At 16.2% G+C, this 27,161-nt stretch overlaps 4 protein-coding genes across 4 annotated transcripts, besides 65 other annotated features; all 4 read right to left on the bottom strand. All coding sequences in view use genetic code 6, as the record gives it.

The window, feature by feature from the left end:
- Window positions 1-420: 420 nt before the first annotated feature.
- Window positions 421-460: a microsatellite.
- Window positions 461-546: 86 nt separating this feature from the next.
- Window positions 547-581: a microsatellite.
- Window positions 582-2,073: 1,492 nt separating this feature from the next.
- Window positions 2,074-2,123: a microsatellite.
- Window positions 2,124-2,913: 790 nt separating this feature from the next.
- Window positions 2,914-2,947: a microsatellite.
- Window positions 2,948-3,430: 483 nt separating this feature from the next.
- Window positions 3,431-3,481: a microsatellite.
- Window positions 3,433-3,470: a microsatellite.
- Window positions 3,441-3,492: a microsatellite.
- A 63-nt stretch (window positions 3,493-3,555) lies between these two features.
- Window positions 3,556-3,596: a microsatellite.
- Window positions 3,597-3,853: 257 nt separating this feature from the next.
- Window positions 3,854-3,933: a microsatellite.
- Window positions 3,934-4,019: 86 nt separating this feature from the next.
- IMG5_125760 (ribosomal protein, putative) lies at window positions 4,020-5,759 on the bottom strand (the record flags this gene model as incomplete). The annotated part of the gene is made up of 4 exons (XM_004032224.1): window positions 4,020-4,578; window positions 4,678-4,800; window positions 4,852-4,903; window positions 5,735-5,759. The coding sequence occupies 4 exons, from the start codon at window positions 5,757-5,759 to the stop codon at window positions 4,020-4,022; spliced, it is 759 nt and encodes a 252-aa protein (XP_004032272.1).
- Window positions 4,580-4,635: a microsatellite.
- Window positions 5,760-5,969: 210 nt separating the features above from the next.
- Window positions 5,970-6,007: a microsatellite.
- Window positions 6,008-6,890: 883 nt separating this feature from the next.
- Window positions 6,891-7,086: a microsatellite.
- Window positions 6,902-7,086: a microsatellite.
- Window positions 7,087-7,926: 840 nt separating this feature from the next.
- Window positions 7,927-7,965: a microsatellite.
- A 36-nt stretch (window positions 7,966-8,001) lies between these two features.
- Window positions 8,002-8,051: a microsatellite.
- Window positions 8,009-8,069: a microsatellite.
- Window positions 8,009-8,071: a microsatellite.
- Window positions 8,023-8,105: a microsatellite.
- Window positions 8,060-8,110: a microsatellite.
- Window positions 8,075-8,235: a microsatellite.
- Window positions 8,113-8,172: a microsatellite.
- Window positions 8,139-8,325: a microsatellite.
- Window positions 8,155-8,350: a microsatellite.
- Window positions 8,163-8,314: a microsatellite.
- Window positions 8,186-8,325: a microsatellite.
- Window positions 8,190-8,286: a microsatellite.
- Window positions 8,198-8,337: a microsatellite.
- Window positions 8,213-8,273: a microsatellite.
- Window positions 8,351-9,880: 1,530 nt separating the features above from the next.
- IMG5_125750 (hypothetical protein) lies at window positions 9,881-10,395 on the bottom strand (the record flags this gene model as incomplete). The annotated part of the gene is made up of 2 exons (XM_004032223.1): window positions 9,881-10,175; window positions 10,222-10,395. 2 exons carry the CDS (start codon window positions 10,393-10,395, stop codon window positions 10,011-10,013), a joined length of 339 nt encoding a protein of 112 aa, XP_004032271.1. The 3' UTR covers window positions 9,881-10,010.
- Window positions 9,937-10,002: a microsatellite.
- Window positions 10,396-10,437: 42 nt separating the features above from the next.
- Window positions 10,438-10,478: a microsatellite.
- Window positions 10,479-10,614: 136 nt separating this feature from the next.
- Window positions 10,615-10,687: a microsatellite.
- Window positions 10,688-10,714: 27 nt separating this feature from the next.
- Window positions 10,715-10,777: a microsatellite.
- Window positions 10,717-10,755: a microsatellite.
- Window positions 10,754-10,801: a microsatellite.
- Window positions 10,754-10,871: a microsatellite.
- Window positions 10,841-10,894: a microsatellite.
- A 179-nt stretch (window positions 10,895-11,073) lies between these two features.
- Window positions 11,074-11,135: a microsatellite.
- Window positions 11,136-11,485: 350 nt separating this feature from the next.
- Window positions 11,486-11,600: a microsatellite.
- Window positions 11,601-12,703: 1,103 nt separating this feature from the next.
- Window positions 12,704-12,771: a microsatellite.
- A 793-nt stretch (window positions 12,772-13,564) lies between these two features.
- Window positions 13,565-13,786: a microsatellite.
- Window positions 13,710-13,802: a microsatellite.
- A 660-nt stretch (window positions 13,803-14,462) lies between these two features.
- Window positions 14,463-14,520: a microsatellite.
- Window positions 14,521-14,897: 377 nt separating this feature from the next.
- Window positions 14,898-14,956: a microsatellite.
- Window positions 14,898-14,962: a microsatellite.
- Window positions 14,898-14,965: a microsatellite.
- Window positions 14,899-14,955: a microsatellite.
- Window positions 14,966-17,783: 2,818 nt separating the features above from the next.
- IMG5_125740 (hypothetical protein) lies at window positions 17,784-18,395 on the bottom strand (the record flags this gene model as incomplete). The annotated part of the gene is made up of 2 exons (XM_004032222.1): window positions 17,784-17,815; window positions 17,885-18,395. The coding sequence occupies 2 exons, from the start codon at window positions 18,393-18,395 to the stop codon at window positions 17,784-17,786; spliced, it is 543 nt and encodes a 180-aa protein (XP_004032270.1).
- Window positions 18,396-20,045: 1,650 nt separating this feature from the next.
- Window positions 20,046-20,089: a microsatellite.
- Window positions 20,090-20,570: 481 nt separating this feature from the next.
- Window positions 20,571-20,607: a microsatellite.
- Window positions 20,608-20,768: 161 nt separating this feature from the next.
- Window positions 20,769-20,853: a microsatellite.
- Window positions 20,784-20,853: a microsatellite.
- Window positions 20,789-20,822: a microsatellite.
- Window positions 20,793-20,853: a microsatellite.
- Window positions 20,854-20,894: 41 nt separating this feature from the next.
- Window positions 20,895-20,941: a microsatellite.
- Window positions 20,942-22,474: 1,533 nt separating this feature from the next.
- On the bottom strand, window positions 22,475-26,621 carry IMG5_125730 (hypothetical protein). Its single transcript, XM_004032221.1, has 7 exons — window positions 26,100-26,621; window positions 25,589-25,909; window positions 25,300-25,539; window positions 24,988-25,244; window positions 24,791-24,875; window positions 24,340-24,738; window positions 22,475-24,153 (listed from the first exon to the last, which is right to left on the bottom strand). Exons 3-7 carry the CDS (start codon window positions 25,362-25,364, stop codon window positions 22,488-22,490), a joined length of 2,472 nt encoding a protein of 823 aa, XP_004032269.1. The 5' UTR covers window positions 25,365-25,539; window positions 25,589-25,909; window positions 26,100-26,621; the 3' UTR covers window positions 22,475-22,487.
- Window positions 24,178-24,318: a microsatellite.
- Window positions 24,416-24,446: a microsatellite.
- Window positions 24,457-24,633: a microsatellite.
- Window positions 24,887-24,959: a microsatellite.
- Window positions 24,910-24,974: a microsatellite.
- Window positions 24,910-24,982: a microsatellite.
- Window positions 24,921-24,985: a microsatellite.
- Window positions 25,911-26,085: a microsatellite.
- Window positions 25,936-26,019: a microsatellite.
- Window positions 26,029-26,090: a microsatellite.
- Window positions 26,029-26,104: a microsatellite.
- Window positions 26,622-26,760: 139 nt separating the features above from the next.
- Window positions 26,761-26,792: a microsatellite.
- Window positions 26,793-27,161: the final 369 nt, after the last annotated feature.

Raw genomic sequence — 27,161 nt, 5'->3', positions numbered from 1 at the left:
AGAAAAAAAATAATTTAAGAAAAAGTATTTATTTACTATTAAAAAATTTACTTTTTTTAATTTTTTTTTTTAATTAATTTAAAAGTTATATAATAACTATTATATTTTGATCTTAAAAAAATATATCATATTTAATATTTATTATCATAAATAAAAAAATATAATTTTTTTTTTAAATATTATTACTTTTTAAGACATTAAAAAAAAAATATAATTTGAATTAAAGTCATTATTATTTATTTCTTTATATATTAATATCGAATTAAAAAAACTATATATTAATATATTGTTTTCTTATTTAAATTTAATAAATTATTAAATTTAAATTATAAAATAAATTTATTTTTTAAAAATTCATAAATTTATTTATATTTAAAATTTATTTTACGATAAATTTATCAATTTTTTATAATAAAAATAAATAATAAAATTATATTATTAATAAAAAAAAAATATTATTTTAAATTAATATTCAAATTAATTTTAAAAAGAACTAAAAAATAATAATGATATTTTGAAATCAAATAATTATTAATATTTTTTTAAAAAATATAAAAATAAAAACAAAAATAAAAATAAAAGGGGAAAAAAAAAAAAAATTCAAACAATTTTTTTTAAAGGAATAAGTTAAATACTATTAGATATTTTTTTTACTACTGAATTATAATGTATAATATTTTAACTATTAAATTAGCTAACATTTTTTTTGACACTATATCTTCTATCTAATTAATTATTTTCCTTGTTTTTACTATTAACAATAGGCGGTAATATCAGCTCCTAATAATTATTATTATTATTTTTCCTTTCTTTCACCGATTACTCAATTGAGCAACTTCTATTAATTTATAAATCTTTAAATTTTTTGGATTTATATTCCGTCAATTCTGGAGCCGACTACTCTCCATATTCATACTATGAACTTGGCAAAATCGAATTTAGGCTTTTTAAATTTCTTCCTATCCGAATAGTTTTTAATAAAATTTCATTATTATCCGAAAGATACTCGTCATCATTTCCTATTAAATGTAATCTTTTTTAAATCTGAGAACTTTAAAGTAACTCATTAGCACTCATTCTTTTTCTACTATTAACTTATAAACAATATTCCAAAAATTCACTTAACTCCTGACTATAAAACTCAGGAATTTATTAATATTATCCCTTTTAAACTAATTTAAATAATCCTTCCATCGAACTTGCCCTAAAAGGAGGATTCAAAGCAATTAATTCATAAAAAACACACCCCAAACTCCATATATCGCTCTTCGAATTATAAGGCTTATCTCTCCAAACTTCCGGAGAAGCATAATAAGGAGTCCCCGTTTATGTATATAAAAGACCCTATTTCGCTACTTTAGATACATTCAAATCTCCCAGTTTAATTTTTTTATGATCCCGTGAAAGAAAAGCGTTAGCCGATTTAATATCTCTATGAAAAATATTCAAATTATGTAGCTTTTTTAAACCCTTAGTTAATTATATTATATATGACCATATTATTTATTCATCTAAGTATTAGTTTTTTTTCTTTAAAGTATTGATTTTATGAAGTAAATCCCCTCCAGCACAATAATCCATTATAATATGGAGAGTGTTCGATTATTCTTCGTAAAAAGACTCTTTATAAGATATTATTTAATCACATTTTAATGAAGCCAAAAAACGGATTTCATTTATGGCGTTTTCGCGTTCTTTTTAAGATAATTATTGCAATTTTATACTTTTCATCGCATAATCGACTTTATCGGATATTCGTGTAACTTTTTAAACGACTGAATATGCACCTTCTCCCAATTTGCGGATTACTTAGAAATCTGAAAGTTTTGATTGCATTATTATATATAAATTTTAATTATTTTTAACTATCTTTTAGTATTTTTTATATTTATTAATAAATTATTTTATATTTATATTTTTTTTAATTATCTTTTATATATAAAAAGAAAGTCAATATTTCTTGATTTTAAAATAATTATTATAAAAAGTTTCTCATATTAATATATTTAATAAACACTAGTTATATTATTCTATAATTTTTTTATAAAATTAAAACAAAAATTAATCAAAAAAATTTAATTATTTAATTTTATATATGATTTAAAAAATTAATATTTATATATAAATCAAACATTTAAATAATAAAATATTAAAAATAATAGATTATAATATTTTTACTATTTAATTAATTATTTAAATAAATAATTTTATACCTATATTTAATTCTATTATAATACTCAATTTAAAAAATTTCACTATATAATATTATAATCTAATTTTTTGTTTATTATAAACATAATGTTATATTCTTTTTTATTAATAAATTTTTTATACTTATTTTGACATTTATTTAGTTTTCTATGCTTATATTAATTAATCCATAATTTGTATTATTTTGATATATAAAAGAAAAATAAATAAATAAATTTTTTGATAAATAAAGAGAAATATTAAAAAAAGTATGCAACATTCTATAAAATTATCTAATTAAAATATTATTTTAATATTCAAAAAAAAAAAAAATCTTATATTTTTGTGTAAAAATTAACTTCAATAATTCAATGTATTTCTTAATAAATTATTTTTTATAGCTAATACTCTATTTTAATTCATGAAGTCTTATATTTTTATGTAAAAACAATAATATACTAAAGAAATTGCCTCCATTTAATAACTATTCAATTTTACATCAATTGTAACGCTCAATAGGTAATGCTTAAAATTAACAAATAAATAGCTAGAAAATCTAATAAAAGATTATTTTTAAGACTTTCAATCGTTATGATTTTAAAAAATCATAAACTTAAGTAATTGTGAATATTTAAAAATGCAAAATTATTTTAAGACTTCAAACTCCCAAAAAGAAAAATTATGCTCTAACTTTTATTACACGAGAAAATATTTTAAAAAGACAAAAACGAAAATTAAAAAAAAAAAAATTAAAAAAGTTGAAAGATTATCAAAGCATGATAAATTTTATGCAATAAAGCAAATTAATTTCTTTAAAATTTGGAAAATTTTGAATTAATAAATGAAAATGATAAGATTATAGAAAAAAAAAATGTAGTTTTAATGATAAAAATACCTAAAAAATTAAACTTATGAGCATAATTTTAATATACATAAGTTTTCTTTTTCCTAAAATAAAGCCTTTATTAAAAAATATTCATTTGGCATAAAAATAATCAAAAATTCCTTTAAAATACCAGCTTTAAAAGCAAATTCAATTTAGCTTAAATTTATCAAATTTAAATGCATAAAAATATTAAAAAAGTTGAAAATTAGAAAAAAATACTCTTTTTTGAATAAAAAATCTAAATTTTTTAACTTTCTTTGATGAAAAAATGTAAAAGTTATGGCTTAAAACCACTCCTTTATTTTTGAAAACATTAATTTCAATCAATCCAAAAACAAAAAGCCAATTAGTTTCAATAAATTATTAAATAAATAATTAAATGATATAATAAATATAATATTTAAAGATAAAATAAACTTTTTTAAAATGAAGGTTAAATGAAAATTTATTATTTATAAATTTAAATACTGAAAAAAAATAAAAATATAAAAACTATTACAAAAATATTAAAATATTCAAACTCTAGATGGAAGAAATATTTGAAAAAAATGTAATAGATAAGATTTAATTTTTAAATAAAATCCCCCTTAGTATAAAGATATAAAGCGCATAAAAAACAAAGGATTGAAATAGAAAAGAAAAATACTCAAAAAGTAATATATTTCAGAATTTATTTAAATAATTAAACAATAATATCTATTTTTATAGATATAATTATCAAAAAAATTATAAGTCTATTTTCAGAATCTAATTTTTAGATAAAGATGAAAATTCCTGATATATATATATATATATATATATATATATATATATATATATATTTATATATAAATATATATATTTATATATATTTATATCTTTTATTTTTTTTATTTTTCAAATTTTAATTTAAATATGTATAAAATGTATATATATATTATTACTAAAAAAAATTTATATATTTTCAAAACTTATAATTTATTTATTTAGTAATAATTGGCTTTCTTGTTCTAATTTTATTTTTACCAGATCCTGGGAATCTCGGAACCGGTAAAACAAATTATTCTTTTTCTTCTACATCTTTATCTTCTTATTATTATTTTAAAATATCTTATTACCACCTTGGTACATTATATTCAACATCAGCTCCTCTTTTTCTAATATTTTCCATTTTTTTAACGACCCTTTTAGGGGGAACTGTTTTTCTTAAATTAATAGGAAATTTTTCAGGGAAGAAAAGTTCTCTTAATTACAAACAAGTCATATAAATGCATTTTACACTGCCTCCTTTTTCTTTGATTGCTTTAATAACACTTTCACTTGCATCACTAACTTCTAAATTTAAAGGACGATCAATAAAATTGAGTCCTCTTCCCACAATTTTAATTCCATATTTAGCACTATGGAAAAGACCTGCGTCAAACATTACTTTCATTGTTATAGGCTTTGTGGCATCGATTCTACCTTTTTAAATGAAATACATTAAATTTTTAATATTTATTGCTTTGGGTTTTTCTAGATTTCTTTTATTTTATTTTTAAAAATATTTTTATTTTATTTTTTTAATAATTTTTTTTTATATCAAAAAATATGTTCATAATTTATATATACTTCATTATTACAATTTCTTCATTCCAAATTTAGGAACTCTTCTAAACCAAGGTGTTTGTCCTCCTTCGAATCTTATATGTACACCTCCATTAGATCTATGTCCATGTCCGTTCATACCCCTGGCTGATGTTTTTCTTTTTATGTTTTTTTTTTTTATCTAATTTAATTTATGGTTATTTTATTACCCTTTGCCTGAACCTGGACCTCTTCCTAATCTTTTAGAATTTCTTCTGTATTCTTTTTTATATTTTGGTTATTATTTTTATTTAACTTTTTTTTTTAATTTTACATTGTATATTCCATAAATTATTTATTGTAAATGGGGCTAATTCTATTCCTCTAAATGTAGGTATTTCGTTTGCCCTTTCTTTTGTTCCACCAAAAAATTAAATGTTGATAAATTTGTGTAAAGGATTTATTTATATTAATTTTATGTTGCTTTTTAGTAAAGATTTAAACATTTTTTGTATCTTATTTTTTAATAAATGGATATATATATTATTTTTAACTTAATTTAATAAATTAAAAAAATAGATATATAAAAATAATTTACAATAAAAAAATTTATTTTATATTAATATAATTATACATATTAAATAATATAAATTATAATAAAATAAAAATATTGAATTTATTATAATTTTATTAAAAAAAAATATTTTTAAAATGAAAGATTATTATTAAATAATTATTATATAAACATATATTATTTATTATTATAAAATATTGTTATAAAAACAAAATATTTATATAAAATATAAAAATATTTTATTTTTAATAAAAATATAGTAAAATTAATAAATAAAATATTTAAAAAGTTAAAAAAATATTTTTATTTATTATTTTTTTAATTTAATTTAACTAAATAATTTTTTAGTTAAAAAACAATATAAATATATCATTTCTTAAAAATGTAATCAAAAAAATTAACAATAAAATCCCTATTATGCTCATCTTAAACATTTTCCTTAAAATATAAGTTATCAAAAATATTTTTTATATCGTTTTAACTAAAAAGGTTATCTATAATATGTTCATGTATTTTTTCATCTTTATCCTTTAATTTACTTAACTTTTTCATTTGTTCTTCCATATCTTCTTTTTCAAAAATACCTTCCTTAAATGATTCTGTATATATAAATTCTTTCATCAAATTAGGATAATTTCTTTTAAGTTTATTAAATTTAGTCGTATGTGAAGACTTGTTTTAATTGTTTTCAAAAAGTCTCAAAAAATATTCAATACTATATTCAATATCTTATTATTTCATTATATTTTTAATTTTTTTAATAATAAAAAATAAATTAAAATATTTATTAATATTAAACTATTATAAATATTTTAGTTTTTTTATAAATTTTATTTCAATCAATTTTTTTTTTCTATAAAAATATAAAATATTCTATTTCTTCATTTAGTATTTCAAGTCTAGTTTATTTGATTCTCTTTTAAAATTTTTTCAAAGAAAACTTTTCATTATTAAATACATTATTGATAGTTAAAGAAGCATATATATTATAAGCAAAAATAACATTTTTCTAATGTTCTTTTTTATACTAATAAAAAATAAAAAACTTTTTAGTATAAAAAATTTACTTTTTAATCCTAATCTAATTTATTATAATTATTAAATAAAAAAAGCATTAGATTATAAAAATTTTTAGAATATAATTATTAAAAATTCTCATTAAATTCATTTAAATTATTTTACATTTAAAAAAATGCAAATTCATTATCGAAACCGAAATTCTCTTCTTTCCAAATTTAAATACATTTATTTTAAAAATTTGAACTTTCTTCAATGAAATCAAAATAAAAACTAAAAAATTTAAAATATATTCTTTTTTAAACTTTTATTTTATTAAAATTTCTTTTTTTTTTGTTTATTTTGTTTTTAAAAAAAATACTTTTCAAAAATGCAATATTCTCACATAAAAATTAATAAATTTCTATTATTTTTTTCCTTAATAAAAATTCACATTAAAAAAATAAAACTTATGTATTATTTTCAATTATTTTTTTTTTTTTTATAAAAAAATTAAGTTATTTTATAAAAAAACACCCTTTTTTATATTAAATAATTAGATTCTTATTATTTACTAAAAAACCTGTATTTTATCTTGTAAAATCTTCTCTTTATTCGATATTATATTTATTTTATATGAAATTAAATTAATCTTATTAATAATTAATTTTATTTTATCCAAATAAATCTTAATTAATTTTTTTTTCTTCAAAATTATCTTTATTTAATTCAAAATTATCTTCTTTTTGTTTAATATTATCTTCATTTTATAAAAAATTATCTTCATTTTATTAAAAATTATCATTATTTTATTATAAATTATCTTTCTTTTTTTATAAATTATCTTCAATTTATTCAAAATTATCTTTATTTTGTTTAAAATTATCTTTATTTTGCCCTAAATTATCTTCATATATATTTTGAAAAAAGTTCTCATACTTTTTTTATTCTAAAAAATAATTTTTTTAACTACAATAATTTAAGCAAAATAATTAATTCTTATTTAATAAATTTTCATTGTTTTCTAAAAAATAATTTTCATTAATAATAAAAAACTCAAATATGTTTTTCCAATCAATTCTTTCATTAATTTCAAAAATAAGCATTTTTTCAATTAAAAATACAAGTTTTTCATCAAGAATTTAAAATTAATAATTTTTAACTAAAAAGTTATCCACAAAACAAGGCAAAACTCCAAAAAATACATAAAAAAGAGTCATTCCTAATGAAAAAATATCACTTTTTATTTCCCAACCATCTCCTTTTTCTACTTCAGGAGCCATAAAAGGCTAAGTACCTATAAAGTAAAGACTTTTTTTATTTTTTTCTTTAAAAAAATCTATTTTAGATACACCAAAATCAATTAATTTAATATTCTAATTTTTATCTATAAGAATATTAAATGGATTTATATCTCTATGAAAAACTGATTATTCATAAAGATATTTTATTGCTTAAACTATTTAAAAAATAATTTTTTTTTTTTCAAAACTAAAATTATTTTTAACGAAATCCCACAAAGTGCCCCCACTTATATATTGTAATTATAAATAAACGTGATTTTTTGTTAATTTTTAATCTAATAAATAACAAATATATATATTCTGTAAGTTTTTATGTAAAAATATTTCCAAAAAAAATGGACAATGAATGTTTTTAAGAGAATTATTTATATTGATTTCTTTTATAACGAAATATTATTAACTCAAAATATTTTAACATAAATAAACTTTAGAAAAAATTGAATATTTTAAAACATTAATAATTTTAAAAATGTTTTTATCATCAAAAATTATATTATTCATTAAATATATTTAAAAAAAATATTAAGATAAAATATATAAAAAATAATATATAAAATTAAAAAAATATTATATATATATATATATATATATATATATATATATATATATATATATTCATATTTTTTATATATTTCTAATTAAATATATTTATTAATATGTATATTTAATATATATTTATATTAATTAATGTATTTTTTTATATATTTATTTTTTAAATATATATTTTTAAATATATTTATATTTATTTATATTATTTTAAATATTTTTTTATATATTTATTTTTTAAATATATATATTTATTTTATTAGTATTTATTTAATTATTTATATAATTTTTTTTTTTTTTTTAATTTTTCTATTTATAAACTTAATTTCAAAAATAAAAAGAATGTTTTTTATTACTATAGATTTTTTATTTTTATCATCATTACATAATAATTTGCGTAAAAAATAAAAATATATACTGATAAGTTATATATATATATATATATCAATATATAAATTTTTCAATTTAATAATTCTTCTAGTTATTTCTAAATTTCATCTTTTTGATTTTAATTTACTTTTTATTAATTTTCAGTAAAATTAGTTTTTTCTTATATTTTTTCTTTAACCATGCTTTATTTCTTAATTTCACTTATATTTTTTTTATTATCATCATTTTCGAAATTTTCATTAATAAAATCTTTAAGATATTCGTCTTTTTAGTTATTAAAATTAAACTCTTCAATTAATTGATTACACTATTAATTTATTTATTCTCCTTCTTTTATCTCTTCCAACATTTCATGCAATTTTTCAATATCAATTTGTGTATTTTTAGCTGCTTAAATACCTTAATTTAATGCTTTAGATGTTTAATTTTTCTAAATATTTTCTTCAATATTTAATTTTATCTTAATTAAACCTAATTTTTAATTATTTAAACTCTATACTGTTTACTAAATGATAGTTTTTTCTTATAATATACCCGCTGCATGATCTTTTTTACCTTAAACTAATTTAAGTTTAGCTTTCTAGAGAATCTCATTATTTGTTTTTTCATAAAGCTATATTGATGTTTCTATTTATTGTATTTGTTCTTCTAAAAAATAAAGAGATTTATAAGATACTTATAAAAGATCCTATTCTTATGGGTTTTTTTTTATAAAAAAGTGCCACTTTTTTCGAGTTTTAGTATTAATAAGTATTTAATTTACCTTCCTTTTCCAAAACTTCGATTAAAAGTGAAATTTCTTTACTAGAAATACTCATTATCTATTAAATTTCCTCAAAAAATGTATCCTTTGATAAAATTCTTGCATAAAACCAATTTAATTCATCTAAAATACTCCTAAAACTCTATAAATTTTCGTCAAATAATTTCCTAAAAACAATTATTTATTAAGAGTTAATTTCCGGTTTTTTTTTATTATTTTTCCATAAAAAACTAAATAGACTTCTTTGTTATTACTATTAACTATTTTTATCATCTTCTAATATATAAAAATCATTTTCTATTATTAATTCTTATATTACTTTTCTAAACACAAAGGCGTAAAACCATTAAAAGTGAATAAATTTTAAATTTCACTTAATGTAAAATGACTTTAATTTAAATATTCCTTTAATACTTTTGTTATACATTAATTCCAGAACTTTAATAGCTTTGGCTTTTGTTTAGAATAATCAAATTATACATAATATGGGATTAATGTCTTTTTTTAGTGAAATTCTTTTATTTATAGCAATACTAAAGATAATTTTGGAGAGGATTTTTTTAAATATTCTGGAGTGTTTTCTGGAATTATTATACTTTTTTGCATTTTATATATTTTATTTTTTTTATAATCAAAAAAATTGTAATTTTTTTTATATTTTTTTTTTTAAAAAAAATAAAAAATATAGTATATATAAATTATTTAAAAAAAATAAAGAAAAAACTCAACACAAATAAAAAATAAAATAAAAATTTCACTTATTTTTTTCAAAAAAAAAAATTTATTTATTTTAATAAAAAATAAAAAAATCATCATTCATTTTTATTTTTTAGCTTAAACCTTTTTAGCAACCTGTTTAGTAGCAGCCTTTTTATTTCTATTATTTTTTTAGGCTTATTTTTTAGCAACAACTTTAGCAGGTCTTGCACTTCTAGCTAATCTCCTTTTTCCAGCAGAATTATGGACAGTTTATTAAGCAGCCTAATATTTTTGATAAATTTTTATTTTAATTTTTTTTTTATTTTACTTAAACGGCATCAGCCATTGTTTTTGTTCTTTTTACTACTTTCTTTGCAGGAGATTATACTGTAGCGACAGCAGGTTGGGCTTAAACTTCTACTTTTTTTATAGTTTTGGTAACTTTCTTAACAACTTTTTTAGCTTATGCTTTTGAATTGGATCTTTTGGTCATTTTTGCCATTTTTATTAATATTTTTTTTATTTAGATTGTTTTAATAATAATATTATTTATTTATTTATTAATTATTAATTATATTTTTAATTGTAAAATATAATGTTTTTTTATTTTATTTTTATAAATTTTCAAATATCTATTATTTGATTGGGTAATCTTTATTATTTTAGGATATTATATTTGTTTATTTTTTTTTTTTTTAAATAAATAAAAAATTAATTATTTATTAAAAAAAATATATTAAATAAATTTAAAATATATAAATTAAAGTAAAAATTAAACTTAAATAATAAATATAATTATTTTATTTAATAAAAAAAAATAAAAATATATATATATTTATATATATATATAAATATATTTATAAAATATAATTATTTAAATATAAAATTAATTAAAATATAAATATAATCTAATTTAAGTATAATTAAAAATAATATTAAATATTTTAAAAAATATAATAAATTATAAATAAAAATATATATAAATTAAATTAAATAAAAATTCATTTTTCTTATTTCTTAACAGTTTTATTATTAGAACCTTTTTAGAAATTATCTCTAATAATTTAATTTTTTTTATAAATTTATATACTTTATTTCTAAAATTAATTAGAATGCTTATGATTATATAAATTCTACATATTTGATTTGTTATAATTTTCATAAATTTATTATGAATACAATTATTATTATTATTATTATTATTATTATTATTATTATTATTATTATTATTAATAATATTATCTTTTAGCAATTAATAAATCAATTGTAGCTTCATCCATATCAATATTTTATATATTACTATATTACTATTAAAGTCTTTAACTTTCATTTAAAATCTCTTGTATATCAATATCTAATTAATAAATATCTTTTTCAAAATACTAAAAACTTTACTAAACTTAGTTATCATATTCTTCATCGACTTTTTAACTTTCTACAACATTATCTTTTATTGTTTTTATTATTGATTTTTTACTGTATTCTATACTTTATTCACTTTAATCATTTTAGTTATTATAATTTTAGAAGTTGCTTTTCATTTTTAATGGAGAACTTTCTATTTTGTAATCACATAAATAGTTATTAAATAAATTATTATTATTATTATTAATATTATTATTAATATTATTATTATAATTTGTACTATTATTATTATTATTTATATTTTTTTTTTTATTATAACTACTTTTAATATTATTATTTTATAATAAAAATAAAATTTCTTCTATATTAATTCTATCACTCTCTTAAATTTGCAACATTTTTTATATTAAATTTATTAAAAATTCATTTTTCTAATTAGAAACTTCTTTAAGTATTTAATTTATTTTCTCTTCTAAAACTAAACCATTTTCAAAATCATAAATTATCTTAAAAATAAAAAAATTAAAATTTATATATTTATATATATTAATTACTTTAATATTCTTATTGTATAAAATTTCTAGACAAATTAAACCTAAAGAAAAAATATCACATAATTAATTATTATTTTCAGGATTTGAAATCCTATTTTTTTTTAATTAAATAATAAATATATAATTTACTAATGATATAATCCATTAAAAAGTATTGGAGATAAGTACATTTTATCTGAAATTCCTAATAATAGTCTTTTATATTAAGAAAGTCTAGTTAAATTTTCAATATCAGTAAGTTTGAATTTATCATCAGAAGATATAAGAATAGTTTAGGGTCTAATATCTCCATGAACAATTCCTTATTAATCAAAAACATAAAGCGCCTAACATATACAATCTATTAAATGAATAATTTCTTATTAATCTATTGTTTGTTTCATTTTTTATTTTTTTTATATTAATTATTCTAATGTTTCGGCATGATATCTATACGCTAATGAAATTTTAAATTATTAAGAACAAAAATCTTCGATTTTACTAGCTTCTTAATCTAATAATTCTACTATAAAAGGGCTTTTTATTTATTTTCTTTTTTCTGTTTTTTAGGCAAATTATATTAACATTTAATCATTTTAAAATCTATATTATTTTATTGCTATTAAATCCTTTATTTTTTGTTAATTGTAGTTAATTTTTTTGTATAATAAAAATAAAAGATACTTGCGTTAATGTATTTTTGACTATTTTTATTTCCCCATAAGCTTCTGTGTCCATTTCTTTTAAGAAGACTAAATTTTATTACATAAAAGATTGCTTATTTTCTTTAATATTCATTTGTTCGTTGCCCATTTTTTTTTTAAATTAGTTAATTTATTTATATTTATATATATAAATAAAAAAAAAATTAAATTTAAATGATAATAAAATTATTATATATTTTATTTTTACATATATAAATTTATATATATATATATATATATATATATATATATATATATATATATATATATTTATATTTAATTTATTTAATATTTCCATCATTTTTATTTATTCAATTTATCCTTATATTTCATAATCTATTTAATAATTATCTTAAGAAAATTCATGTCCATTAAACTAAAATATAAATAAATATTTATTTTTATATTAAAACAAAATAATTTTACTCCACATATAAAAGTTTTAGGTATATGCTTACTTTATTAACTAAATTCCTTTATATTATTTAAAAAATTTTGAATAGATGTTTTATCAATAGACAAATCAACTAAAATATATTTAAAAACTTTTGCTTATTTAAGAAAAGAAACATAAAAACAAAAGATTATTCAATATTCTAAATTTCTAATTCTCTTCCTAATTCTTTTTTCTTTTTCAAAATTTATTTAACTGAGTCAGTTTATTTAAAATATCCTTAAATCAAAAAAACAATATCAGTTTTTTAATAATCCTTAAATATATATAATGTAATGTATATATATCATTAATATTAAAATATACTTTATTCCAAATATCAGTTAAGATCCATTACCTACAAGTTTTATTAAATCTAGATTTATTTATTTCCCAAGAAATAAATTAATTAAATCCAATATAACATTAATTGTTATTATTATTATTATTTTTAAAAGAAAAACATTATTTGCTGTTTTCTGAAGATTAAGTGTCACTTTTGAATCTAAAATTTTAAAAAACCTAAGGACTTAGAATATTTGATCGACTATTAATCGAATTTCTATATGAACTTTATGCAAAAGAATTATTAGAAAGTAAGTCTTAATTAATTTTTAAATTTTTTAAATTAAGATAATTATTAATATTGTTATCATTAGTATTATTGTTATTGATATCATTATTATTATTATTGTTATAATTATTAATATTGTTATTGTTATTAAAATTATCATAATTATGAATATAAATATTATTATACTTATTATTATTATCCTTATTATTATTATTATTATTATTATTATTATTATTATTATTATTATTATTATTATTACTGTTATTATAATTTTTATTATTATTTAATACTAATTTTTTAAATGTTGAATGTATTTTATTTTTTAAACTTTTACTTTATTAAGTTTTTTTCTTGGTGTTTATTAACATGAAGGTGAAAAGAAAATTTATTTAGTAAATTTATTATAATCTTTTTTAGGAAGAACTTTTTTTTTTTCTAAAATATTTATGCCTTTAGTTTATTATACAATTTATTTTATAATTTTTTATGTTAATTTTATAAGTTCATTTTTTTATTAAAAAATGCATTTTTTTATTGTCTCTTTTATTTCTTTGCTAATATTAATTTTTTTTTTTTTTTTTTTAAATTTATTTAAAAATTTTCAGTCTCCTTTTTTGTATTCTTCTTCTTATGTAAAGTACATGTATTTTATTCTTTAAAAGTTATACTTTTTATAGGCTTTTAAATTTCTAATTTTTAAAATTTAAGTTGCCTATTTTTTATTAAACGATTAATCTTTTTTTATTCAATATTTTGTTTCCAAATAAATTATTTTTAATTTTCTTAATTTTTTTGACGAATTTAAGATAAATTAATATCATGAGCCTTCAATAAGAAATTATATTTTTTTCTTTTTTCTAAAAGATTTTATTATTCTTTATTGTTTATATGTTTATTTGTCTTTTATATTTCTGGAGTTGCAAATGACATTTATAAGCAAACAAGCATTCTCTATTGTAGTTATTATTATTATTATTATTATTATTATTATTATTATTATTATTATTATATTATTATTTATATTTATATTTTTATCACTTTTCTATTTATTAGCCATTTCTATAAATAATTAACCTTATTAAATTTATAATAAATCTAACATTATCAAAAAATATGTCTCATTAATATTTTTATTTTATAAATCTTACCAAGTAGTTTTTTTTTATAAATTTTAATGATATAAAATAGTCTATTTTTTATTAAATAAATAAAATATTTTTATTACTTATTATATAAAACTCATTTAATTTTCTTAATAAGGAATATCAATGTCAAAACTTAATACTAGATTATTATTTTTTCTTTCTAAAAAAGCACAATTTAATTTTATATCAATAATTTCTTATTCATAAGTTAATAAATATAGCAATTAATAAAAAATCTTAAAATAAAGAAATATTTATATATTTATATATATATATATATATATATATTTATATATTTATTTTTATATAAATATTATACAAAGAAAAATATAGTTGGATTTCCATTTACAGTATCAGGAAATCCTTCTTCAAAAAAAAGTGATATATCTTTTAATAAACCTATTTTTTATAGGGTATAATTTTCTAATATTTATATAATGAGATTCTCTATACAAAAATCAGCTTAAAATTACTCTTCTATTATTTAATTAAAATCAAATAATTTTTTTTTCTAAAATTCCTAAATAAAGATCAAAATATTTACAATATTATATTATTCACAAATAATATTAGAAAGCTCTTTTAAATCTGTTTATTTTATTTAATTTAATTGCGCTAAATTTGACCATTTTTTATAATCTTCTTAAATATGAGTTAATATAATCATAAATCTATTATTAATATTACTATTTTAAAATAAATAAATATCATTTTAATATAAATATAAAACTAATTAATTATATACTAATATACTTAAAAACTTTATAAAGAATAAAATTAATATTTTTTATTTTTTAAAATTAATATAATAAATAAATAATTAAAAAAAAAATATTATATATTTATTACTTCATTAGTAAATTATTAATTTATAAAATTTAATTTTCTTTTTATACACTTTATAGATTTATTAAAAAAGCATTATTTTCTTTATAAATAAATGGCTAAATTTTGGCTTTAAAAATTTGAATTTTTTATTTTTCATCATTTATTTTTTTTAATTCAATATTCATTTATTCATCAAATTATTCAATTTCAAAAGGATAAAATTATTATTTTTTTATGCTTTTTAATATACTATTAGTTTATTATTATTTATCTTAATTATTATCTTCTTCTTATTCATCATTATTCATAAGCTATAATTAAATTTCTTTTGTTTTTTATGATATATGTATATCTTCAAGAAGTTTAGAAAATGTCTCTTATTAAATAGGAGATAATAAAGTAAAAAAACTAGAGGGTTTAGGGTTTTTTTAATTGATTTATTAACATAAATTTCTAAAAGAGTCGTTAAAATCTATAATTTGACCTTAAATAGTAATAAGTAAAATCGGGTTGATGTTACTTTAAAAGATCCTTTGAAAGTTTTTTTCCGAAATATATAAGATATCTGTTATTTTCCAGTTTTTTCTTAAAAAAACTTCAATTATAATTTTCAAGAGTAAAAAAAATATCAAAAAAAATTAACTTTCACGATCTTCAAAAAATTAATAAAAAGTAAAAATAAAAAATAAAAAATGTTTTTTTAAGTTTAAATTATTAACAATACTCCAAAAAAAAAAAAAAACATTTAAAATAATAATTTCTTCCTATTTTTCTAATAAACAATACTTTTATATGAAAACTTCCTTTATTTTTTCCAATAAAAAATAAAATAAAACTAAAGAAATAATCTAAATTATATGAATCGATTTAATTTTGTGTAAAGATATTATTATTAATATACATGTAACTATTTAAAAAATATTTTAATAATAAAAACATTTATAATATATTAAATCTGCTATCATTATGAATATTTATATCAAATGAAAATATATTAAGTGTTAAATATTTTTTAAAAGTTGAGTTATTTGGTATTTTTATTCTATTTTTTACGAATTATACTCTAAAAATATATTCAAATTATAACATTTGTTCTTTATTTCTGATTTTTTTTTGAGTAATTAGCTTTATTAATAAATCATATTTATATTTTTATTATAAGTTTTTAATTTTAAATTTAATAAATGTATAATTGATATAAATTAAAAAAAATATAAATAGTTATTTAAAAAAAAAATATATAATGTGAATATAAAAATATATTAATATAAAAAAGTAAAGATAAAAATAAAATAATAAATAAAAAAAGTTTATTTATGAACAAAATATTTTGAATATATTAATTAAAATAAATATTATATTATTTAGTTTTATTATAATTTTTATATGTAATTAAATATATATATATATATTTATACATATTTTAATTTATTTATATGTATATTATTATTCACATATATTTTGTTATATATATATTAATTAAAATTAATTTTATTCTTCATTAATTTTTTATAAAAACATATTCTAATACTATTTCAATCATTTAAGCATTAACAGGTTTCGTCACATAAAATTTCATTCCACTTTTTTTAGCTTTTTATTTTTCTTATTCTTACACATAAGCACTACAAGCTGAAACAATCGAAGGTACACTTTTTTCTTTTTTAAAAAACGTTATAATATCTCTTGTAGTTTCATATCCGTTTTTTATAGGCATATCAATATCCATAAAAATCAAACTATATTTTTAACAACAAACATTTGTTTAAAAAAACTTTTTTTAAACCATTTCTAATGCTTCCATTCCATTAGAAGCTTTTTCGATTATGAAACCGTAACATTTTAGTCTTATTTCTAGAGTTATGAGATTAAACTCATTATCATCTACGATTAGAATATCAGTACATTTGCATTGTTTTTGAGAATTTAAACTTATTATTTAATTTTTTAAATCTTTATTTTGATTATATTTATATATTTCATGATGTTTATAATTTTTTAAAGTAACTATTTTTTCTATCTAAAATCATTAAAAATAATATTCTAAAATATATATAGATTTTTTTTATATTTTTTTTAAAAAAAAACATTATATTTATCAGATTAAATACTACTAATATCTTAACTTTTATATTCACTATCAAAACTTTATTCTTACTCTTTATCATTTTCCTCATATTAATATCCTTATTTTACTACAAAACTATCAATAATTGGTAAATTTTTTCCTTCTACTTCGTTTTCTTTTATATTACAAGATTATTAATCTTCATTTAGATTTAAAAACTTAGTTTAATAAATGTTATTTTCAAATTCGCTTTTTTTCTAAATAATTTTTAACTTTTTTTATAAATTAATATTAATAAATATAAACATATTTAAAATTTACAATTTATTTCTATTTTTTACATTTAGGTGAAATAGTTATTGAAGGTGAAGTTTAATCAATATAAGTAGTTCCATTTTAACTCATAAACTACTAACTAGTCGAAAGAGATATCCATTTATAAAAATCTTGACTTTTGGAAAGTTTACAAGTTCTTTTACTTTATTCCCTATTAAGTACATAAAAGGAAAAAATACTCCCTTTACCTTCTACACTTTCAGTTTCTAGTTTCCTATTTCCACCTAAACCCATAGCAAGAGTATTTGAGATAGATAAACCTAAACCTGCCCCTATAGTATTAAACATGAAATTTGGTTTTCCGAAAGACTCACAGAGAGTTTTAATGTATTTTTTAGGAATTCCACAACCTGTATCTGAAACTGAGATTTTAATGAGGTTTTTTTCAATTAAATAGACTTAAATTTATATTTGCCCTTTTTAAGTGAATTTTAAAGAATTAGAACATAAATTTAATAATACTTATTTGAATCTATTCTGGTCTGAATTTATTTACTCAGGGACATTTTTTTCCATTTTTAAAATTATATTTATGTGTTTTTATGAAGCCTAGAATTTTATTAACGATATACATTCTTAAATTGCATCTTCAATCGAAAAAATTTCCAAAGAAAGGGAAAACTATCCTAAGTTAATTTAAGCCATATCAAGTATATCATTAATAATATTCAATAGAATATAGCAAGATTATAAAGCTGGCACTATAAAATGCTATTTAGAATAAATATCGATTCCATCACATAAAGAAGCCATATCTAAAGAAGAAATAGAACAATTTAAAGGGGTTCGAAGTTCATGAGAAATTGATGCTAATATTGAATTTTTATATAATTTTAAATTTTAATCCTAAAACTCATTTACTAATGAAGTTATTTAAGAAGTCTCTATATATATTAAGTCTTCACATTTACCCTTAGGAGAAGTAAGTGTATATAATTTAATTTTTAACTGAAAGAACTTTATATTATTATGAATAAATAATAATATTAGACTTTCGTTTTATTTATCGTATTTATAAAAGAAGCTTTTTTATTAAAATTGTTTTTTTTTTTGCAATTTTTGTTTTTATAAATAAGTATTTATTTTTCGTTTGTTATAAGTATTATAAGTTGATTTTTCTGTATCTGTATTGTTTAGTGTTTCGCTTTTCTAAATTAAACTTAATAGATCTTTTAAATTTTATATATTTTGACTATCTAAATATCTCACTTTTTCCTAAAAGCCTTTTTTTAAAAGGCTTATGGTTTCAATATTTGTATTTTGATTGTTTTCTTCATTATTTTATATAGAAATTTCTTTATTATAAGTGTATTTATTTCTTTCTTGATTTTAATCATAATTAGAATCTTCTTCACTTTGTTATTCTGATTGTTGTTATTTGCTCATATTTAAATGAATTCGCTATTATTTTTTATTATTAAATCCACTTTAACTTTACCAGAAAATGCTTTCGTTGGTATTTGATTGATTTTCAATATCAGTTATTGTAGTTTCGGCAATTTTTAATTATAATATAAACTATAAAAGGCTGAATTAAGTACATTAGAATTAATTTAATATATTATCATTATAATAATAAATGTTTTTTTTATCATTTACAATAACTATTCCTATGTTCATATCGTTAAAAAGCTATTTTTCTAATTTTAAACTGTTTATGGATTAGTTTTAGATACTTTTTTCAGATATATTTTAAAGGTTTTACATATCTTTTTTGTTTGTATAAAAAATTAAGTTTTCAATTTATTTAAAATTATTTAAGCATATTTTAGGACAATTTTTCGATTCTTTAATTTTTTTTTTCAATTTTATATTTTATTTATGTATATAACTTTAGTATTAGAAAGTTAATATTATTTGAAAAAATTAAAAAAACCATATTAAGGAGGTTTCGTTTGATATTATTAAACGTACTATAGTATATGTTATTATTACAAAAGTAAAATATTTATTTTAATTGTGAATCAAAATCAAATATAGCAATAAATATAGGTTATTTATACAAATACTTAATTTATATATTTCAAAAAGCAAAATAATTATTATAATATTAATATAAAGTAAGTATTTTCTTTTTTTTACAAATAATAAAACTATTATAGCTATTGTAATTAGGAATAAAAGTAAAATCATGATAATAAAAAGATTGTTTATTTTGAAATAGTCTTTTGATTAAATATAATTTTTATTAAATAAATCTATGATTAAATGTATTATTAATACTAGATAAATGTAAGAATTCCTTAAAATTTAATTATTTAATATTTCGGTTAATAAATTTAATAGAAAGGACAGTAATTTATTTATTTTTTACATTTTTTTTTCTTTAATCTTGTCCAATTATATTTTTAAAATATTTTTTAAAAAACAATAAATTAATTTCTATTTTATATAATTAGATTAAATAAAAAATTATTATTCTTATATATAATACATTTATTTTTAATATATAACTAAATATTTTTTAAATTTTATTTTAAATGATATTTTTTTATTATATATTAATATTTTTAATGAAATAAAATGTAGGTTTTCAAATATTTTACAGTATTAAAATAAATATTAAAAATATTATATTTTTACCATTTAAATATCATATTAAAAATATATTATTATTACTGAAAAAATTAGAATGTAATAATAAAAAAATAAAATAAATAATTTATTGCTTTTATTAGAATAATAAATATTTAAATATAATTATAAATAAATGATACATTATATAATATGCTATTATCATTAATATAATATTTTTATCATATTGTTAATAATAATTCGTATAAAGAAATACATTATTTACTTTTACTATTTATTTCTATATTTAGATATTTATATAAAATTAATAATAAAATGTAATTAATAGATATATATTTTATTTCGTTTCTAAAATTTATATTTATTTCATTTACTTTATATTATAATTTTTTTATTTTATATATTTTTCTTTAATATTTATTAATAATTTTTTTTTTTACAAATTAATTAAAATATATATTTTTTTTATTTAAATTTTCTTATATATTATATTATATATATATATATATATATTATATATATTATATTTTTCTTTTTATCAAATTTTAAAAAAAATAAAATATATATGTTTTGTATTATTTTATAATCACTTTTTAGATTTTTTTTTTCTTTAATTAATTAATTATTCCCTTATTATTTATAATATAAGTTATTTGAAATTAAATAAAAACATAATTTCTTTTTAAGGCAGTTTTCATAAGGAATAAATATCCATTAAGAAAAAAAATAAATCTGCATTTAATCCTCTTATAATTGTTTTTAGGTATAAAAATAATAGGAAATAAATAAAAATAGCAGATAAAACAAAATAAATTAATGTTATAATGGAAGTTAAAATAAATTAAATAATTATAAAATAAACGAAATTTATAAACTATTTAAATATATAGTAATAATCTATAATTTTTATATAATCTTGTTATAAATTTATCTTTAATAATTTTTGTTGTTGTAAAAATTAATAAAATTTTACTGTATTTAGAGATTAATTCAAAAAATTTTAGATATTTTATTTATTAAATAATTAAAAATAAATTAATAATATAAATTTAATATATTCATAATTTTTTTATATATATTAAAATGCATAATTAATATATTAATATTTTTTATGTTATATAACATTTTGCTTTTTTTTTTCTTTAGATACATTTTATCATTTAAATATTTTTTTTTTAATTCTTATTTTCTTTAATATGTATTTATTAATATTTTTAAATATTATACATTTATGAATTAAAATGAATTTTATTTAGATATATTATATAAAAACTAAATATTTAAAAAAAGGCACAGTTTTTTATAACATTAAAATATATAATTAATACTGAATTTTTCCGCTTCAATAAATTAAAGATATATTATCTAAGGGTAATTAAAAAACAATATTAAAAACTCTAATAATAGACAAAATGTTTAAGAAATAACTAATAAATTTAGTTAATTTTTAAACACTCCTGTATATAAAAACAAAACAATAAAGTAAACTACACTAGATAAAATATAAATATTATAATATTTATATTTAATTATTTGAATGTATACAATCAATTTAGGTAAAGTAACCTAATTTAATTTATATTGAAATAATAATTCGATATTTATCCCCAAGAAAATAATTGGGTTTATTAAGAAGACAATGTATATTATTATAAAAACTAAAAAGAAAATAGTTTTAATATAAAAAACTAATATGATTAAACTACCATATATCTATAATTTAACCTAATAATTGAATGCAATTGCTAAAAATAATTGAATTGATTTGATAAAAAATAAATAAAGGCTTGCATATAAAATAAATGTGGATATTATAATTTAAAAAAATAAATATTTAAATTATAAAAAAAGTATTAAAAAATTAAATATTTATAATAAAATTATTATAATTAAAATAATATAAAGATGTAAAACATAAATATAAATAAATAATAAAAAAACAAACAAATAAATTAAATCCTTAAATAAAAATATTATCATTTATATATATATATATGAAGCCATATAAAAAAATAAATAAATAAACAAACATATTTAAGAAAAAAAAAATGCAAATATAATTATAAAAAAAAATCAACAAGAAGTCAATTTAAGAGCTGCTTTACTACATCTAAACTCATTAACATTACACCAATTATCTTTCTAAAGTTTTTCAATAATATCTTTGAACTCTTCAATAATAATCAGTTATTTAATCTCTTCTTCAGCAACGCAAGTTTTCTTATTACTAAAAATAACATCCATTAGTACATTTTTGACACATTAATTTCTAATTTCACCATAACATTATATTGTAATATCTTAAATTTCATCTATGTATTATTTGAATATTCTTTAAGCAATAGACTTATTTATGGTCCTTTAATTTCTTTTATAAGACTCCGCATTAATTTTATTTTTCTCCAGTTATTTTGCCAAATCAACTAAAGTTAAACTTTTGCTAATAAACTAGTCTTTTTCGGTAATATAAAGAACAAAACTTCCCCCTGATTACTCATTTTGTAAAATATATTCGTATTGATTTATCTATTTATTTTTATTATTATTATTATCATTCTCCTGTTTTTTACTATATTATTTGAACAGTTCTTCTCTAAGCCTTAAGTTTTTCTCATTTTCTTCAACTTAATAAAACTTCAGCTTAGAAACTACATATTATTTGAATTCATTTTTATACTCAGTATTGCATTTCTTTAATTATTCATTCTAATCTTCAGTAGCACCAAATAAATAAATCAAAACATCTCCTTAATCTTACATATGGATCTTCACCAAACCGTTTCCTATATACTCTTTGACTAAATACTGTCCAAAAACAGATTTCTCCTCTTCCTATTTATAACATAATTAAATTACTATATACTACTTTTAATTTGTCGATTAGCTCTATTTTGCAACTACAAAGGCCTAATTTATCTCTTTTTAATTCTTTTCATCTATAAATTAAGGTTCAGAAAAACAAGTAACGTATCCAAACTAGGATTATAAAGGGATTTCTTTAACTAAACCAAAATTAATATTTTTATTATTAGAAGCATTTTGTAAATCTGAAAAAGACACGTCTAAATTAGTTTAGCAAGAAAAGTTAGAACATGTAAAAGTGGAAGAAATTTTATACAAATTAAAAGCCTTAAAAAGACCTTATGATTTCCCTAATTCAGCTAAATTTTTCACATTTACAGATCTATTATTTATTTAAACATTATGGTTAGTTAATATAGTAGCAAAAATTGCTAATAAAGCACCTTATTCTTCTATTTTAGATATTTTAATGTCTTATTATTTACAACTGTCGGCTATTTAATCACTAAATTAGCTAAATGTTTTTTAGAAATCAGCTAATTAACAGTTATCAATATTTAATAAAGCAATATCTATCAAAGATTAATCTTTTTCAGAAAAAAAAGTAGAAAATTCAACTTTGTAATTGTTTTAATTTGAAAAATATAATGGATTACAATTTTATAATAAATCCTTTTATAAAATAAAATCTTTAATAATATCAGTTTTTGCACTAGGATCACATACTCCATTTACTTAGGGATATATCTAAAGTTAATCAGTACATGTAAGACAATCTGAATGTGATGGTCCTTTACAAGTTGCACATGTGGAATGACATTATTCACATTATTATATTTCTTCGTTTAAAAAAAAAGATTCTTCACATTAACTACATGTATCTTATGAAATACATGATAAACAATTAGATGGGCATTTAAAACATTCATCCCCTGTCCTATTTATAAAAAAATGTTAAAAAATATATATATAAATAAAATAAATATAATATAAATAATAAATATAATAAATATAATAAATATAATAAATATATAATATATATATATATATATATATATATAATATAATAAATAAATATAAATATATATATATATATATATATTTTTATTAATTTAAAAAAAACCAGTATTCTGATATAGCGCATTTTGATTCTAATATTTCTTATTCTTTTTCTACATCGGCAATATTGTAGTCATTTTATTATTAATTATCATTATTATTATCATTATTGTTTTAATTTTCATCTTAATCATTTTAATCATTTTATTTATTTTCTTCATCTTAATTATTTTATTCATTTTAATCAATTTAATCATTTTAATCATTTTAATCATTTTAATTATTTTTATCATTTAAATCATTTTATTCATTTTAATCATCCTAAATATTTTAATCATCTTAATAATTTTAAACATTTGTTTGTAAGATACATTTAATAGATTAATCGTCTTCTAAGTCTTCATCTTAAGGTTAATACCCTAAAGGACAAGTAATATAGCACTTAAATCTTTAATCAATTTCACTATTTAATTATAAATATATGTATATAATTTTAATTATAATTAAAAAAATACTCTTAAATATAATAATTCATTTCTGCCTTACATACAGTGCATAAATTAGTTGCATCAATACATTCCTCACATGAAAAATGACATTCTTTAAAAAAAATATATAAATATATAATAAATAAATATATATATATATATATATTTATATATTTATATATTTATTATTTATATAATTTTATATTTATATCTATTTATTATACATTTTATTGTTTTAGTTTCTTTATCTATAAAAGTGTTAGGTTCTTTTGAAGGATTTACACATTATCCAGAACTTGTTAATTCATAATCATTTTTACATTATAAACAATCATCTATTTTTCCACCCTTACATTAAGAGCATTTCTCGTAACATACAACACATTAAAATGGATATTCAGTTTGTCTATATTCATTATCTTCGCATTTTTCTTATGCACAACATTCATCACCTTCACATACTTTACAACTTAAAACATCACTAAATATATATAAATATATAAATATATATATTATTTTTGTTTAAAAAATATTACTCTCTTTCATATCCATTAAAACAAGATAAACATTAATCAGGCGCAGGCCCAACACACTTTTACATTATTCAGGTTAACAAGATATACATTTATCGTCGAAAGGAAATGTTCCTGGTCTACATTTTAAGCACGCAATTTTAGTTTTTGTGTAATCTTCAGGACATTCCTATACACATTCATCTTCTAATAAAAAATATCCATTAATGCATCGTGTACATGATAATTCCTTTCCATCTTTATCTAATTTTATAATAAAATATAAATATGCTTTAATTATTTTATTAAATACCTTTAGTGCATTCTTCACAATTTTCAGATTAACATCCATCACATTTTCCATCTGTTAGTGTATAACCTTATTTACATTCAATACATTCCTTATAATCCGAAATTGAGCATTATCTACAATTTGATTCTTCACAATTCATACAAGAATATAAGAAACCTTATTCGTCTGTAAATGAAAGTCTTTATTAAGTATTTATGTCAAATTCGCCATTTACTTATATCAAATCTTTAGGGTTATTACAATTCCATAAAAGTTTGAATGAATCTACAAATATATGCTTTAAATTGTAACTTTAAAAAGCAGTAAAACTTAATTATCTAACTATATATATATAAAATTAAATATTTATATATATAAATATTAATAAATATATAGATATTAGATATATATAAATAAATATGCATATATATAAATAAATAAATATAAATATATATGAATTATTATATTATATATATATATATATATATATATATATATATATTTATATATATTTATATTATTTTTATTTTACATTTAAATTGAATTCTTATTTTTTTTATTCAAGTTCATCTATTTAAGATTATTTTTTTAAAATAAAAGAATTTCCTTAACATAAAGTACACTATTAATAAGAAGTAGTTAAAAGATCATCTAATGTAGAAGTTTTACAAGAATCTATACTTTAATATAAATAAAAGTCTATCAAACTAATTAAAGACGCCTAAAATTCTATTTATTAATTAATAAATATATTTTTTAATTATTCGTATGTTTAGGTTTCTATGTATTTTTGTGAAGGTATACTTAAGTTATTATCTACATTTCCTATAATATTTACATCGGAAAATTTACATGGTTACATTCGTTTTGCGAATTCCATTATTTACTCGTTTAGGGTATCTCCTATAGAATAGTCACATGAAGTAGATGACTTTATTTTATCTTCAAAAGTTTCTTATTAAGCTATAGGTATAATAACTAAAAGTGCTAATATTATATAAAATTATGTATTTGTGGATTTAATTAACATTTTTTCTTATTTATTTTATTATTATTTTATTTTAATTAAAAAAATAAATATAATAATATAAATAAATTATTATATTAAAATATAATTACAATTTATATTAATAGAACCAAAGAAATAAAACTAAAAATAAATTTAAATAATGTATTTGTAAATAATTCAACAGTAATAAAATGTATAATAAAATATATAATAAAAAACATTTTTTTTTGTTTAAAAAAATATAATAATATTTTTTTTTTTAAACAAACAAAAAAACATAAATATATGTATATTAATTATTCATCTGTTAAAAAAAAATTAAATATTAATTTAAATATTTAAAATATTAATATTTCCTATATATGTTTTAAATGGGAAATATAAAAAATACGAAAATGTATAATATATACACACGTTGTAACCGAGGTTGTTACTATTGTTGTGATTATAATATAGAAATGTGTAGTACAGATATAAAACTACAATGTAATACATTAAAAAACTTAGTATGTATATGTGGAGATTGTATTCCATAATGTCCTTAAATAAATTGTTAGTGTGCATTAATACGTATTTTTTGTATAT

The sequence above is a fragment of the Ichthyophthirius multifiliis genome (assembly GCF_000220395.1).
Source record: "Ichthyophthirius multifiliis unplaced genomic scaffold scaff_1120509250992, whole genome shotgun sequence".
Taxonomy (NCBI): domain Eukaryota; phylum Ciliophora; class Oligohymenophorea; order Hymenostomatida; genus Ichthyophthirius; species Ichthyophthirius multifiliis.
The sequence above is the reverse complement of the archived record's forward strand: the minus strand, read 5'-3'. Positions and strand labels throughout refer to the sequence as shown.